Source organism: Quercus robur, chromosome 1 (assembly GCF_932294415.1).
Source record: "Quercus robur chromosome 1, dhQueRobu3.1, whole genome shotgun sequence".
NCBI classification, from domain to species: Eukaryota; Viridiplantae; Streptophyta; class Magnoliopsida; order Fagales; family Fagaceae; genus Quercus; species Quercus robur.
In genome coordinates, this window is record NC_065534.1 from 38,234,862 (window position 1) to 38,250,852 (window position 15,991).

The 15,991-nt window shown below is 34.2% G+C and overlaps 1 protein-coding gene across 3 annotated transcripts; it reads left to right on the plus strand.

Annotated features, from left to right (window-relative positions):
* Nucleotides 1-3,545: 3,545 nt before the first annotated feature.
* On the plus strand, nucleotides 3,546-8,945 carry LOC126689152 (potassium transporter 1). Of its 3 annotated transcripts, none has more exons than XM_050384208.1 (9): nucleotides 3,546-3,764; nucleotides 4,374-4,617; nucleotides 5,184-5,429; nucleotides 5,955-6,005; nucleotides 6,095-6,355; nucleotides 6,455-6,507; nucleotides 6,606-6,720; nucleotides 6,802-7,056; nucleotides 7,154-8,945. In XM_050384208.1, exons 1-9 carry the CDS (start codon nucleotides 3,720-3,722, stop codon nucleotides 8,158-8,160), a joined length of 2,277 nt encoding a protein of 758 aa, XP_050240165.1. In that variant the 5' UTR covers nucleotides 3,546-3,719; the 3' UTR covers nucleotides 8,161-8,945. The 3 variants fall into 3 exon arrangements, with proteins under 3 accessions (XP_050240165.1, XP_050240172.1, XP_050240179.1); XM_050384215.1 differs by having other exon boundaries at nucleotides 6,128-6,355; XM_050384222.1 differs by having other exon boundaries at nucleotides 5,226-5,429.
* The last annotated feature ends 7,046 nt before the right edge of the window (nucleotides 8,946-15,991 follow it).

The following is a 15,991-nucleotide window of genomic DNA, read 5'->3' on the forward strand; positions in this document are numbered from 1 at the left end:
TCAATAAGTAGAAAATTTTGCAATAGAAATGATAGTTATATATATATATATATATATATATATATATATGTGTGTGTGTGTTATTTTTTTACTAAGAATCAAAGTCTTTCCTTTTAATTGAAATCCAATATTCCATATACTATATCACATATCATAGCACTTTTTCAATCCAAAGTAAACAATTTTTTCCTCGTCACTTGAAACTCAAAATAGTGGATTCTATATTTTAAAACTTAAGATAATTAAATAAGAAAATTACTATTTTTGTCTTATTTCTTATGGCATTAGATCCCTATTGCTTCCAGCCCTACACTAACCTTTTTTCAATTAATTTATTGACTTTTTGGCTATTTCAAATTTTAGGTTTTTGCTATAAATCCAAAATTTTCAAGTAATTATAAAAAAATACAAAAAGAAAGATTGAATTCTACATATTTTTTTAAAGCAATCAAGACACCAAGTATGCATCTTTCAAAGCATATTGTGATGCTTTTAAAACTTTTACATTGATTTATTTTCCTAATTTATTTAAAATAATCAAATTAACGGGAATGAAAAAATATAAAACGAATTTAAAAATATGTAAAATTGCCAAGGGCAATGAAGTAAATCAAACTAGGTATGGAAAATAAATTACAAATACAATTACAATTTTTATTTTATTTTGTATGAAAATTACATTATTATATTACTCCATTTTTTATTTTTTTTATTAATACAGATGAATATTTTTAAGTTTAATTGCACTTTCAATTTTATCTTTTACTTTTTTTCCCCCTAAACTAAAGTCCTAACTCAGACACAAATTCTATTCCATATAATTCGGATTAAATATTATAAATTTAAAATTGGATCTAAAATTTTAATTTTAAATGACATATCACTAACAGGAAATAAAACTTTAAACGTGAAATGGACTATGTTCTCTCAAATTTTAGTGAAATGGAGAGGAGGTTAATATTATGTGTGTTATTCCTTGTAACAAATGTCCAAACACATATAATCACCAGCAATGTAAAAGTGAAAGTCTAAAAGATTGATACATGAAGTGAAAATTTAGCTCAGCTCACCTCAAAATAATACTAACTAAATAATAACAACATTAATTAATAATAATAATACACAAAAACAATCAGCTAAAAATAGTTTCAAGCAATTTAGAAAGGGTTATATTATTATATGCAAGGACACTTCGCTGCAACTTTAGGAGAGACGACAGATCTATCTGGTGGTCCTTACGTTTAGTTAACAAATAATTTTCTCTTACTCACACACACACACACAAAACCTAATAATTTTATTTCTTTCACCAAGAGCTGAGCAGGACTGTTGTAACTTGTAACACCCTCTTATTTTAATAACTAATCCTTTATTTTTGTTCCCTTTAATTTTCTTCTTAATCCCTGGCTCTTCACTGCAAAAATGAATTCGATATTATATTTGTATTTTTTAGTTTACTTTAAAAAAATTATTTTCCAAAATCATTCAAAATAAACATAAATTAATCAAGAATGTCCACAAAAGTAGTAGAGATTTGAGTTAAGAACGCCAAACTTCATCTACTTTGTATGTGAACTTGTGTATGAGTGTGATATTGCCACGTCCAATCTTTTGGCATCTATAGTTTGGTATAATTTTCAAGTGGGTTATTCATGGCAAACAGGATAAAAGTTATTACACATACTATTGCACACACATTTTAACTTGAAAATTCTGACTTTAGGTCATAATTTCAATTTTTTTCTTTTTCTTTTTTGGGTGTGTAAATGTGCGTATAATAAACACCACTCTATAATATATCTACTAATATTACTTGCACACATGATTTACATGACAGGTCAGTAGGTATGATTGAGGAGTAGGTTAGGACTTAGGAGTTAGGATGCCTGGTGCAGAAGAAGCTTGCAGCCATTTCGCATTTGTTTGCATACAGCTTGGTCAGTCAAATTTAACTAGAGTTCCTAAACTGAATGGAACATAGAGCTAAGAACTCAGAAAGATAATTGTTTTCTTTTCCTTCCCGGGAAGTTGGCTCTTTCTCCAAACTCCAGAATAAGAAAAGAAAATTTAACCATTCTAATGTTTCCACCAAATTGCTAAAATTTTAGATGAAAAATGCCCAAAATAATTTGAACCGGTTCTGTTACATGCCAAAGTTTTTGATATAGATCACAAGTCATGGTTTCAGCACGATCTCTCCTACATTAGAGAATAGTAAACTGTTGCACACTTCATTTCACATCCTTTTCATTTTCTACTTCTATCATATAGCATTAAGCAAGAAATTACTGATACATTAAAATAAATGAGAATGAGACGGCCATTTGTCATTGAAATGAAAAGTACTCATCATAAGTAAGATTATACACCAACATCAAGTGATTTTACTTGTATAATTAATATAAATATAAGCTCTTCCAAGCTCTTGTAGGAGTTGAGGTTGCTAGAAACCTAAAGTTTAACGAGTGATGTTATTACAAATTTTGCTGTTTGAAGCTTACAAACTAATGTATTAACTTTTAGAATGCAAACAAAAAGTAATTACAAATCTTATTTATTATGTTGTTGATATAGCACCAATCAAATTCATTAACACTTTAATTTGTAAGTTTTTATAAAAATTGATAACTTTTGGTAGTTGATTCACCCATGTTAGCTAGATTTTTTTTTTTTTTTTTTTTTTTTTAAACACAAGATAGAAATTTTATTCTAGTATAATTTAAGTACACATGTTGTGAAACTCCCTCTGAGAAACTTAAAATCCAACCCTTACCCCACCCCCACCTCATAAGAACTACTTCATACTTGTAGAGATGTTAGCTAGATAATAATGCCCAAGAGATGGTATGGAGAATTAAAGAAGCATATGAAGCAGGTGGATATGCACAATGGTTAATGATTAATGAGTTATTTACATTTTATGGATATGGGTGCTAATGATATCATTTTTTTTAAGTATGTTCTCATTTTGTTCAAATTGATTATTGACTCGTGTTCTCGTTTTAGGAGGATTCCTCTTATTATCATTTATTTTATTTTATTTTATAAAAGTCTTATTATCACTTTATAGAAGGCTTTTAACTTTTCCCTCAAAAAAAAAGAAGGCTTTTAACTTTATGATGCGATTGTTTTTCAATCATTTTTGTAAGGGCTATTAATAAATAAATAAATAAAACACAACAAACGAAATGGGGGAGACAGCTCCTGCCGCTCATATAGGTAGATTTTGGTCTTAAAAATCTGCAGTACTAATAAAATTTGCAAATAATAAAAAGACAGTAGTTATTACACAAAGTAAAAATATATATTCAATTAAAATGGTGAAATCAAAACATGATTTCACACTCAGAAAAAAAAAAAAAAAATTGTAATTTAAACTAAAATCATGTTTTAAAAATACAATTTCACAAGAAATATACACAGCCACATATGTATGGGACAAGATTTACATAATTAAAAAAAAAAAAAAAAAAACAAAAAGTCATATACCACTGCTAAAAAAGTACTACAATTTCCAAGATTAAAAAGGCATTGACTCATTCAAAGATTAGCAACCTCTTGGTCACAGACTTGCGCACACGCATCACTTGCCTCTTTGACTACTCACTGCTCCTCACTTCCTACATTCTCTACTTCTTCTCTCTCTCATCACTGTTTATATTCTCATTCTCATCCTTCTTCTTTGCCATTATTATTCTCTCTTTATCTCTCTAAAAGCCATGAACCCCTCTGAAGAATTTGTAGAACAGGGAACATCTCAACAGGTATGCATCTTTTCGTGCCCACTGAGCTATTAAAGCAGTAATGATATTTCAATGTCAGTGTCAATTTTTTTTTTCCTCTGGGATATTTTCTTTTTTGGGGTTGAAAAACTATATAGTTACTATCTTGGGTTTGTTTATTTATTATTTTTCTTATGAGGTCGGCATTTAACGAACCTTGTGATGGGTGGTTATTTCTGGAAACTTTGAACGCTTGGAAAGAGTTTCTGGGTCAAATGATTCTGTGCTAGAATTAATGGGGTTGTTTGAAATGATCATGTTTATGGATAATGTGGGTGGAAAACTAATAGAAGAATGGGATTATCATATTAAAATTGAGTCCTATTTTAAATGTGGTTCTAACAAGAGTTTAATTGCTGAGTTATATAGTATGAACTGGTGAATGTAGAAGGAGGAATACTGTATTCTGCAGCATTTACTGAACTTAGTTCAGGATTTTAGGACGTTGTTGGCTGTTTCAGTTAATATCTGATGATGCTGATCCATAAAGAAGAAAATTTGATGTGAACACTATTGCCTTTGCCTAATCATTTTCTTTCTTCTAACTAAGTTTATCGCTTATATTTTAATGAATTGAATGTCTTGAACCAGAACTTGAGAAGGGTGTCCTCTACAACAGTGCTTGCATTGGCTTATCAAAGTCTTGGAGTGGTATATGGCGATCTCTGTATCTCCCCTCTCTATGTTTACAAGACCACATTCTCTGGGAAATTAAGCCTGCATGAGAATGATGAAGAGATTTATGGGGTGCTTTCCTTTATCTTCTGGACAATTACACTTATTGCTCTCTTCAAATATGTATTCATAGTGATGTTGGCTGATGACAATGGTGAAGGTATAACTTTGTCATTCGTTCAATAATCAATTACTTAAATTTGATAATACGATTGAATTCATGACTCAAAAATTTACTCCTAGTCCCTCAACTTTACCTCACATACCAACAATTGTCAAGGACTGAAGGATATAAAAGATGTTATGACACCATTATCTGGGAAGGTTCACTTCTGGACCTGATTCTGGTGACCACTACATGTATGGAGAACTTGCATATTGCTTTGCCAAGCCCTGAAAATGAGTGATTTACTTTAATGTTCTAATTTTTCTTTAATCTTTTTTCTCTTATAAATTTGGGGTGGTACATAGCATGCTGTTAAAATTGATATATAGCAAGCTAACTGCTGCTTATTTATATGACAGCCTTCTCAACACTGAACAGAAGCACCATGTGCTTTTGATGCATTACCAAAAAATTGTGGCTGAGAATTTTCTCCTGTATGGTAGATTTAAACCTCAATAAGGAAAGCTGTAATCAGTTAGATATTATTGTTTGAAACGCGATAGCAATTTTTAGGCAAAAAAAGAAAGTTTATCTTTGTCAACTTTTAACTAATGATGCAGGTGGTACATTTGCATTGTACTCTCTTCTCTGCCGACATGCAGGACTAAGCATTCTACCCAATCAACAAGCTGCAGATGAGAAGTTGTCTGAGTATGTAACAGACAGATCTGCAGACACCTGGCAGAGTTCTGCTCTGAAGTCATTCTTTGAGAAGCACCCAAGGTTTTGCAAAGGGCTGTTGATTTTTGTACTGCTTGGAACCTGCATGGCTATTGCTGATGGAGTACTCACTCCTGCAATATCAGGTAGCTGGATTTAGTGTAGCTGCTCAGCCTCTAGTGCTTTTTACTGCATTACTGTTATTTGCTCCATCATTTGAATTTTCTGACTACCCAGCATTATTCATATCAATTCTTCAATTTTTTTTTTATCCATATTCATATCAATTCTTTAATATGTGGATTATTCTTAGTTGCATATTGTAAATATGTTCCAGATTTTGAGTAATGAATTTATTAGCTTTTCGTGTACCAATTTTATTGTTGCTTTGTTTTAAGACTGCATGATATCTTTATTATCTTCATTTCATTAAATAAAATGTGCATGTACGCTCTTAATAAATCCAGCTCTAAAGCACATACTTCTTTCTAAAACATGTCATGTAACTGTGATAGATCTTGCTACTATATTTCATTGTGTGATATTTTGTATCTACATCTTGAAATGTACATTTTATATGAGAGTCGAATACGTGCAGGTCTTTCAGTTTCATTTCTGCTTTACTTTCCATAAATGCTCTTATAGAGATTTGTGTGTGTTTCCCCTTTCAGTTCTTTCAGCAGTTTCAGGCATCAAACTGAAGATCACAGAACTCCATGAGAGTGAGTCCAGCTCAATACATTGCTATCTTCCTGTTCCCTTTAAAAACTTCCACTGTCTATCAATTCTATTTGAATTTCTTTTCTTTCAGATCACATTGTTATTATCTCGTGTGTCATTTTAGTGGGGCTTTTCTCCCTTCAGCACTACGGAACACACAAAGTTGCTTTCATGTTTGCTCCAATTGTCACAGCATGGCTTCTTTGTCTTACTGGCATTGGGGTATACAACATATTTCGGTGGAATTCTCATATATTTCATGCACTTTCTCCAATTTACATGTTAAAGTTCCTTAAAAGCACAGGCATTGAAGGATGGGTATCATTAGGAGGAGTGGTTCTTGCCATCACAGGTAACTCTTTCACACTTCGAATATGGCTATTGCCATGTATTCGTAGTGAAAAGAACTACTGGAACTATTTTTAAACTTTTACTTGGAATATCATCTCAGGTGTGGAGACAATGTTTGCTAATTTGGGCCATTTCTCTTCACTCTCAATTAGGGTAAACCCAGACTCTAGTTATTGTATGGGACATGAACACCTTTGCTCATTAAGTTATTGTGAAATTCATTGTCTTAACACTTGGTTTTCTAATCCCAGATAGCCTTCACATTTCTAGTATATCCCTCTTTGCTTCTTACGTATATGGGTGAGGCTGCATTCCTTTCTAAGCACCATGAAGATATTGAGAGAAGCTTCTATAAAGCCATACCAGGCAAGAACATCTTAATGTGCCAATTAGTTTAATGTGATTCTTTCCCCATCTCTTGTGTAAATACCATTATCTTCTATGCAGAAACTGTCTTTTGGCCAGTGTTCATAGTAGCTACTTTTGCGGCTGTGATAGGGAGTCAGGCTGTAATATCAGCTACTTTCTCCATTATAAGCCAGTGCTGTGCATTGAATTGCTTTCCCCATGTTAGAATCATCCATACTTCCAGTAAAATATATGGGCAAATATACATACCTGAGGTCAATTGGATGCTAATGTGCCTTTCTTTAGCTGTGACAATCGGATTGAGGGACACAGGCATGATGGGTCATGCATATGGTATAAACCTAAACCACTGAGTATACTTGCAAGTTGCTGATGCTCTTTAGGCCTTTTGTGTACATGAATGAATGTGGTTGTTTTCCTGACTATACAGGGCTAGCAGTGACTACCGTTATGTTTGTGACAACTTGCTTGATGGCAATGGTGATGATAATAGTGTGGAAGCAAAAGACAGTTACTGCTGTTGCATTTCTGTTGGTGTTTGGATCAATGGAACTACTTTACATCTCTGCATGTATTTTCAAGGTACCTGAGGGTGCATGGATTGCGCTTACAGTGTCTTCTATCTTTATGGCTGTAATGTACATATGGAATTATGGAACAATGAAGAAACACCAGTTTGATGTGGAGAACAAGGTTTCAATGAATAGGATAGTGTCTTTAGGGCCAAGCTTAGGAATGGTCCGGGTCCCTGGAATTGGACTTGTATACACTAATCTGGTAACAGGGGTACCAGCTGTTTTTGGACATTTTGTGACTAATTTACCTGCATTCCATCAAGTGCTTGTTTTTGTTTGCATAAAATCTGTTCAAGTTCCCTATGTTTGTGAAAAGGAACGAATTCTCATTAGTAGGGTAGGCCCAAAGGAGTGTGGCATGTTCAGATGCATTCTGAGGTATGGTTACAAGGATCTGCAACAAGAAAATTACAATTTCGAAAACAGATTGGTGTCTGGACTTGTACAATTTGTAGAAACTGAGGACGAAACTGCATCAAAAGCAACTGATTTTTGTGGAGAGTTTGGAAACTCAGATATTGAAGCCTTTGATTCTTCAGTGCATACCATCTCAATTTCATATCCTGAAGAGGACAGAGTGAGATGTTCATGTGATATTCAAGTGATGACATCTGATATTGGTCGTGTGGAAAGTTTTCTTCTTAAAGATGAGTCTCTGCAGATTTTAAAAGCCAAAGAATCTGGCGTCACTTATGTTTTGGGGCATTCCTATGCAAAGTCAAAGAAACCATCTTCCATTTTTAAGAAATTTGCCATTGATGTAGTATATGCTTTTTTAAGCAAGAATGGTACAGAGCCTAATATTCTCATGAAGGTGTCCCCTACTTCTTTGCTGGAAGTTGGTATGATTTACTATGTCTAAGTTCTAAAGAAAAAGTTCACTTCTTGCCAGAGGATCTTCCCCACAAGTGTTATTTCTTTTCTGTTAGATTATCTGTTACTGATCTTTAGGTTGACATGCTACACTCTATCTCAGGATGTAAATTATGTATATAATTTTATCTTTTTGATAAATGAACACCACATAGCAGAACTGGCACTTTAAGAAAAAATTGTACATGATTCTTTTAGGGACAAGGAAACAGAAACGAAGTAGTCCCATAGTGATGGTTGTCGGGGTCAAGTTTTGGAAAGGCTAAGTAAAGCAGAAATTGGTCCAATCAGCCCCAGGTTCAATAAATGTAAAGAATAAGAGAGACATGCCCAAAATTCACATTACTTGCTGATTAGAAGCTAGTGGTGCATCACAAAGAAATACCCAGAGGTGCTACCTCAAAAGGGAGAAAAATACATGAAAATTCCTCATCTTTTCAAGAATGGTTAATTTAGCAGAATGGGAAAATAAAATTAAGGGAGGTAGTAAGGGAGTTAATATAGCTGATGACAACTGCAATTTGGAAGAGTTTGTGGCGAAGGTGATACAACTTAACCTACACCTTCAAGAATGGTTACTGACACTGATTGCTCAAGACAAGATGGAGATAACTTTATGGATTTCATTGGTCTACATGGAGGCATGGAGCACAATCAACCAATATCACAAGAACAAGAACAAGTTTTAATTTAGATCCTTAGTTGTATTTGACTATATGATTTGGGGCCCTTGGGTAAGAGATTTCTAGTAATATTGTTTAAGTGTTGTGAAAATTTTTGTTAGTACGACTAAAATTTTAAGTTTTTTTCTCAAAAAAATATATTAAGTTTCAAATTTATTTTTCAAATTTTTATATCTCTTAAGGTAAAAATTTTGCATCACAAAATTACTTTAATATATTACTCAAAAAATTGATTGGTACATTCAAATACATAGTAATCGCCATTAATATGAAATTAACCAACTCATATCAATTTCAAAAAGGCAAAGATATGTTAGAATTATTTTTTATTTTTTATAAATCAATTAGAAATTTTATTGATAAAAAAAAAAATAGTATTTCGTTTATACAACATCACTAGGAAATGCTTGGGTCTCCTCTAACCATACGTGATCGTTATTACAATAACTTACAAACTATGCCTACCAATGAATTTATGAATCATAGATAGTTTTTTTTGTAGAGAAAAATAAAGTGAATAGTTGAAAGTTTCTACTATCCCTATAAATATGTTGTTGGGTAGTTATTATGAGAAACTATATTGTATATAAAAATAAAATAAAATAAAAAAGGCGAAAATATTTTTGGATAGTTTTTTAGTATAAAAAAATAATCTTTTTAAGAGTGTTAAATAAATTGATTAAACCAAATTAAACTAAAGTGATGAAAAGAGAGTATCAGGAATTAAAACAGAAAACCACCAAACCACATAAACTAATACAGATCTACCAAAATAAAGAAAAAAAAATCAGCCCAAAACATAATTGAATTGTATAACATATTAAAATTGATGGTAATTTTTTGTAACACTATTGTTTAAAAATCAAATTTGATGTGGCAACCAAAAAACACTAACAAAAATATCCATCAAAATATCTATTAAACCAAATAAAACTAAAGTGATGAAAAGAGAGTAGTAGAAATTAAGTAGAAAACCACCAATACACATCAACCAATACAGATCTGTCAAAAAAAAAAAAAAAAGAATTAAAAAAATCTGCCCAAAACATATTGAATTGTATATCATATTAAAATTAATAGTAATTTTTGGTAACACTATATTCTTTACAAATCAAATTTGATGCAGCAATAAAAAAAAAACACTAACAAAAATATCCATCAACATAGTCTATTCGTATGTTCATACAGTGGTGTGGTTTTAATATTCAAAAAATTTAAATAACTCAGTACAATCTATAAAGGCTATAGTTTGTATTACGCAATTAATCAAATAATTAGAATGTATAGCAAAATACATATTCAAATAGTGTGAGAAACTCCAAGCCACTTCCAAAACTCAAAATAAACCAAAGTAATGATGTGAGAGACCACACCTCTAGTGTAGATATTTTATTTTGTAGCCATTAATAACATTTGGTCATCGACCCTAATAATGAGCTTGACATATGTCAACCAAGGGTAATTGAAGAGTACTCATTAGTTTGGAGGTAATCATAACTTAAAAGTGTTCAAATAGCTTTGAAAACGATACGGAAAAATGACATTTTCTCTTTTCTTTTTTTTTTTTTTTTTTTTTTTTTTTTTTTTTTTATATCATAAATTTTGATCTACAATGAATTGTTGAGTGATGTTTGTTACATTGGAAAGAAAATATCCTTGGATTCAATTTGAATATAAATTATGTGCATTTTGGATTGAAAATGAGGGAGTTATGGTTGTTTTAAGTCGGACCAGCAATGCAGTCAAATTTAGGGTTTTGTGTGTGTGCGTGTTAGGAACCATGTGCGTGCACCCACTCTAGAACTTTATATCTTCATTTTTAGGGGCCCAAAGCTTCAATATTCAGGTTGGGCCGCCCCCCTAGACCCTTAGGAATGTCCAAAATCCTTTAAAAAGCTTCAGCAACACTAGTTTACTCATATAAATAATTATCTTATGTTTCCAAACCAAACCCTAGTTAGATAGAGTTTATTTTTTTCCTCCATGTTTTCTAAAACCCTATTTCATCTTTTCAAAACCAACACAACACACTTGCACATTAATGTATTCAAAACCTCTCTCAAGTAGTATTCTAAGGCAGAAACTTGTTTTTCAATTCGTTTTTTAAAACTTTTTCAATTATAATCTTGTTCTTAAGTTGTGATTAACTAAGTTCTATTGTGTTCTTTATTTTCTCTTGTAATTGACTAAGTTCTCGTGATCCTAAGTAAGGTGAGTATTCTTCCCAAGAATTCTTTCTTTATTTAATAAGATTCACATGAATTTCTTAACATAGTTTTTCAAATTATTATATTTGATATGCTTGATTTTTTTTTTAATTCATTTTGATATGTATTAATATGATTTTGGGTTGATGTAATTTGTTCTATTTGTTCTTGTGTCTTTATTTTGTTCTTATGTTAGATTAACATGTTCTTGGTGTGATGTTAGTTTGAATATTCACATTTGTTTTGTTTAATGATTGTTATGATCTTTGTTTGATGTCTTAACATGATTACAAATTAGTTATATTCGGTTCTTAGTTTAGTACTTAGGGTTTCTAACATGTTTCTTTAGTTTTTTGTATTAAGTTGTTTGATTAGATGCAATAAAATGTGATTTTCCAGATTCTGTGCTAAAGGATGCACTCGCATCATCGAGCATGTGCGCGCAGGGTTACAACCCTGCATACACATGGTTAAGTATATGTACGCACCCCTGTAGACACCATATTTTGTATCCCTTACAACTTAGGCCCCCGTTCCCCAATGATGCCCAAACTCTAAGGCCCAAGGCCAATTTAGAACCCAATCAAATATCAAATTGACTTGAGGAGTATTAAAATGGAAAATATAACCTTTTAAATGAGCAAAAATCTATTTTTGGAAATAAAATGACTAAAGTGACTCTCAGCCCATGTACGTTGGCAGTAGCTTGCGTACGTGAGCCAAAGCATGCGTACGCAGGCACACTTCTACATACGTAGCTAGGGTTTCAGAGACATAAAAAAGACAAGTTTTTTGCAATAATAGCTAAGGTTTGGAATGAATCCCACATCGCCTGGGAGCTGTTCCAAACCCCTTTGTTTTCTACTATATAAAGCCTTACATGATATATTTTCAAAACACACAAAAATCCCACAGGAAAAATTATAAGATTCACTAGAAAATAGTGAATCAAAAGGGTGTTTTTCACAAAACACTCTCAAGTCAATTTTGTTTTATTGGGACCTTTTCTAGCCCCAATCCTTTTAGTTTAACGTTGCTAATCACTTTCTTATTGGTTTGTGAATAGACTTGACTGAAGGGAACAGTCAAAATCAAGCTTGAAGAGTTTTTCTTTGAGGTATTAGTTCAAACATTGCTTTTTCCTTTTCGTTCCTTTTTATACTTTTAATTCTTCTGTTTGTCTTGTTTTCTTGTTCTAACATGTTTTGATATGTTTTTTTTTTTAGTCTAGCTATACGTTTTTATATGTTTAAAATGTATGTCAGGGTGTTAGATTTAGTGTTTTAAGCTTGGTTGCACTTTTAGGGTTTTCTGGGCAAGAACTTCTTTTTTTTTTTTTTTTGCTGAATTTCTAGGCAAGAACTTGTGTATGCATAATCTTGCCTTCGCACGCAGGCTTGATTATACTCATTCAGGCTTGTTCTTGTGTGCGCAGGCCGCTGCCCAGAAACCCTAATTTTTATTTTGTTAATTCGTTTCTGCTTTCACATGTTTGTTTGTTTAGCTTCTTTTCCCATGCCTTTATGCTTTCAATGTCTATGTTTCACATGTTTAATTGCTTGCTTTGTCTCACATGTCAAAATTAGGGTTTAATTTGTATTTTCTTTGTTTCAATGCCATGATCATTCATTCACATGCCCATGCATGATGCCATAGGTGTTGAGTTGCTTCAAGGTGAGTAAAGGTAAGTCATACATTCACATTCACATGCATATGTGTTGTTAAGTTTTGTTTGATGAACATGTACATGTGTTGTTGTGTTGTGTTTAGTGTTTAATTGATAAATGATGTACTTGCTGCCATGAACACGTATGCATGCTTTGCCTAACGTACGCAAGCTGCTGTCCATGTACGTGAGCTGAAGGTCATTTATTTCCAAAAATAGATTTTTGCATATTTAAAAAGTTATATTTTCCATTTTAACACTTTCCAAGTCAATTTGATATCTAATTGGGCTCTAAATTGGCCTTGGGCCTTAGAGCTTAAGCATTATTTGGAAACGGGGGCTCGAGTCGTAAGGCGTACAAAATGTAGTGTCTACAGATGCCCCTCTTTTGATTCGTGAGCTTCGTTAACGAAATCAAAAGAATAAGAGACAAAATATTTTGTTTCGTCGTACGGCTCGAGCCAAACCCATGCCCACGACACACATCACGCTTACATGGGGCGGGGTGCAACTTCGAAGAGCTGTGTGGGATTCGTATGTTCGAAATCCCACCTTTGTTGCTCAAGAAACAAGCAACGACAGGTTCACTGTCCCAAAACCTGTTTTGTCACTTGCAAGCAAATGGTGAGTGACTCGCTATCCTAGAGTCACAAAAAAAGAAAAAAGAAAAACAAACAAAAGTGCTTTTATGAGCTAATCCAACAAACAACAAAAGGTTATAGTCTCTGTGTTGTCCATCCAAGGCTCTTGCCTCAAACTTCTCCGGGTGACTTGTGCCTCTTGTTTTCTTCACTTATTTCTCTACCTTTTTTGGTGAGGCTCTTGCCTCAAGTTGACCTTGGCCTCTTTCTCTATCACTACCTCTACCTTTTTTTTATCGTGCCTACATGTTCAACTCCCGCAGGATATGTGCACAAGTAGTCTTGATTGTTGGATCTACTAGGGATGGTGAAAACTCGCTGAGGAGTAGGTGTGCATAGGGAGGAATCTTCTGCCTCTTTCATGACTTACTTGGGGATGAGAAACTCACTGAGGAGTAGTAGGAATGGACTCGCTGAGGAGTAGTGTAGATGTGTGATCCACTGAGGAAGAATCTTCTACTTCCTTCATGGTTTACTAAGGACTTTGAGGAAGAATCTTCTACTTCTTCGCTGGGGATATTTTTTAGGTGTATTGGACTCATTGGGGAATAATATTCTGCTTCCTCACAGGGGATACTTTAGCTGTACCTTATTTACTAGGGATACTTTGGGGAAGAATCTTCTGCTTCCTCACTAGGGATTGTTTAAATGTGCTTGGTTCCATCGGGGAAGAATCTTCTGCCTCCTCCATGGGGATGATGCTTGATACTTAAACCATTGAGGAAAAGTCTTCTACTTCCTTACTGAGGATAGTGTTCTTGATATGCTTGATCCATTAGGGAAGAATCTTTTGCTTCCTTATTGGAGATAGTGTTCTTGATTTTGTGTGATCTGCTGGAAATGGTTTTGGGATGTACATGCTTCATTGGAGGAAGAGTCTTCTGCTTCCTTTACTGCTCACTGGGGAGTCCTTTGATGATTTTGTGTCTAATTGGGGCAATCTTGAGATTTTTTTTTTTTTATTTACACCATTCATGACTAAACTACACGTAGTTTAGCCATCAAATGTGTTCCCACCTTTTCATTTTTTCTCCAACGGTTACCAACCGTTTCTTTTTCTTCTTCATTCTCTTCATCTCCCTCATCTTTTCACCTTTTCCATAACTCTTTTCTTTTTTCTCTCTACAAAAACCTCCCACTCCTCTCTTTTCCTCTCACTTTTTGACTCTTTCAAACTCCCTCATTCTCTCGTTTTATCTCCAAACTCTCTTCATCTCCTCCAATGACACCCAAGGCCAAAAAGACCTCCTACATCCTTTCCTCTGATGCATTCCACCTCACCTGTTGGAGTGGGGCAACGAGGTTAATGGGGCCTCCACCGTTGACATGATGGCCAGAGAATCACATTCCCATGGTTGAATTTGTAAGTTTTCAATTTTTTTTTCATTTTCAAGTTTCTCTTTGATCTTTCATTTTAACGTGCTTTTGGCCATGTAAATGCTTGGGTTTTGCTATGGGATGGGTTTAGATGAAAACCTGACACCTTAGGAGGGGTAGGAACATGTTTAGGATTGATTTTGGATGATGTATGTGTGAAAATGTCGAAAAATTGCTTTTGTCTGTGCTTCTACGTGCGTGGGCTCGGGCCTGCGTATGTAGCTTGGATTCATGCGTACGTAGATCTGTTCTTGCATTCGCAGTCTGTTCTTAAGGCTTTGTGTACATGGGAATGGGCCTACGTACGCGGGGTTCTGTCTGCATACGTAGGCTTTGACCCGCGTATGTGGGGCACCTGGCAGAAGCCCTACTCTGCTCATTTTCACTCATTTTTCAACCGTTTACTTCCATATGCAATCCTAACACCTTTTTTGTCATTTTTGCACCTAAATATCATTGTATCCTTCTTTTTTATCTTCATTCTTGCATCAAAAACACCATTTTTCATCAATTCTACTTGAATCAAGAATCTAATGTCATCCTCTTCTTCTTCTTCTTCTTCTTCTTCTTTTTTGGCAGTCAGCATCCCCTTTTGCTAGTAGGGGAAGCACGAATAAGGTGGTAGAATGGTACTACCTTCTCATCCCTGAAACTAGGGCCTACATCTAGGAAGCGGGCTTCGAGCCTATCATCGGTCTTTTTCCAGAGAGGTCTGCGAATGCTACCTTGGTGTAGTGACTCATTGACAGATGGTGGGATACTACCCACACCTTTCATATTGCTAAGCGGGAGATAACGATGACTCCCTATGACTTCTACCACATGACCGGCCTTAGCTTCGAAGGGGCCATCATTAACTTGGATGATGTGTCAAGCATCTAGCTAGGTCTCGACATGTTGGGGAGGAATTACTCCACTGAGACCATCCGCTACTTTGACTTGGTGTTGGATTACATGCTTTTCCTACAGAGGACTACGAAAGAGCGTGTCCATATGGCTAGGGCTTTCCTTCTTCACTTGTTGGGGGCTTACCTCTTTGCCAATGGTGGGCAAACGGTGTCTTTGAGGTGGTTGACTCTCTTTCAGGACTTTGGAGAGGCATGGAGGGCTAACTGGGAGCAAGCATGTCTTACCTATCTTTAGTCCACCTTCGACACTCTCAGCCGGGACACATTGCGGCAGCTTGTGAGGCCTTGGAAGCTCCTTGAGGTTAGTTCTCTTCCTATTCCTTGCATTTTCCTTTGTA

Excerpts from the sequence above, each read along its gene's own strand:
- LOC126689152 (XM_050384208.1), top strand. The coding sequence starts at position 3,720 with ATGAACCCCTCTGAAGAATTTGTAGAACAGGGAACATCTCAACAG. Across the intron at positions 6,721-6,801 it reads CTTCTATAAAGCCATACCAG|AAACTGTCTTTTGGCCAGTG; the intron begins GCAAGAACATCT and ends TCTTCTATGCAG. Across the intron at positions 7,057-7,153 it reads CATGATGGGTCATGCATATG|GGCTAGCAGTGACTACCGTT; the intron begins GTATAAACCTAA and ends CTGACTATACAG.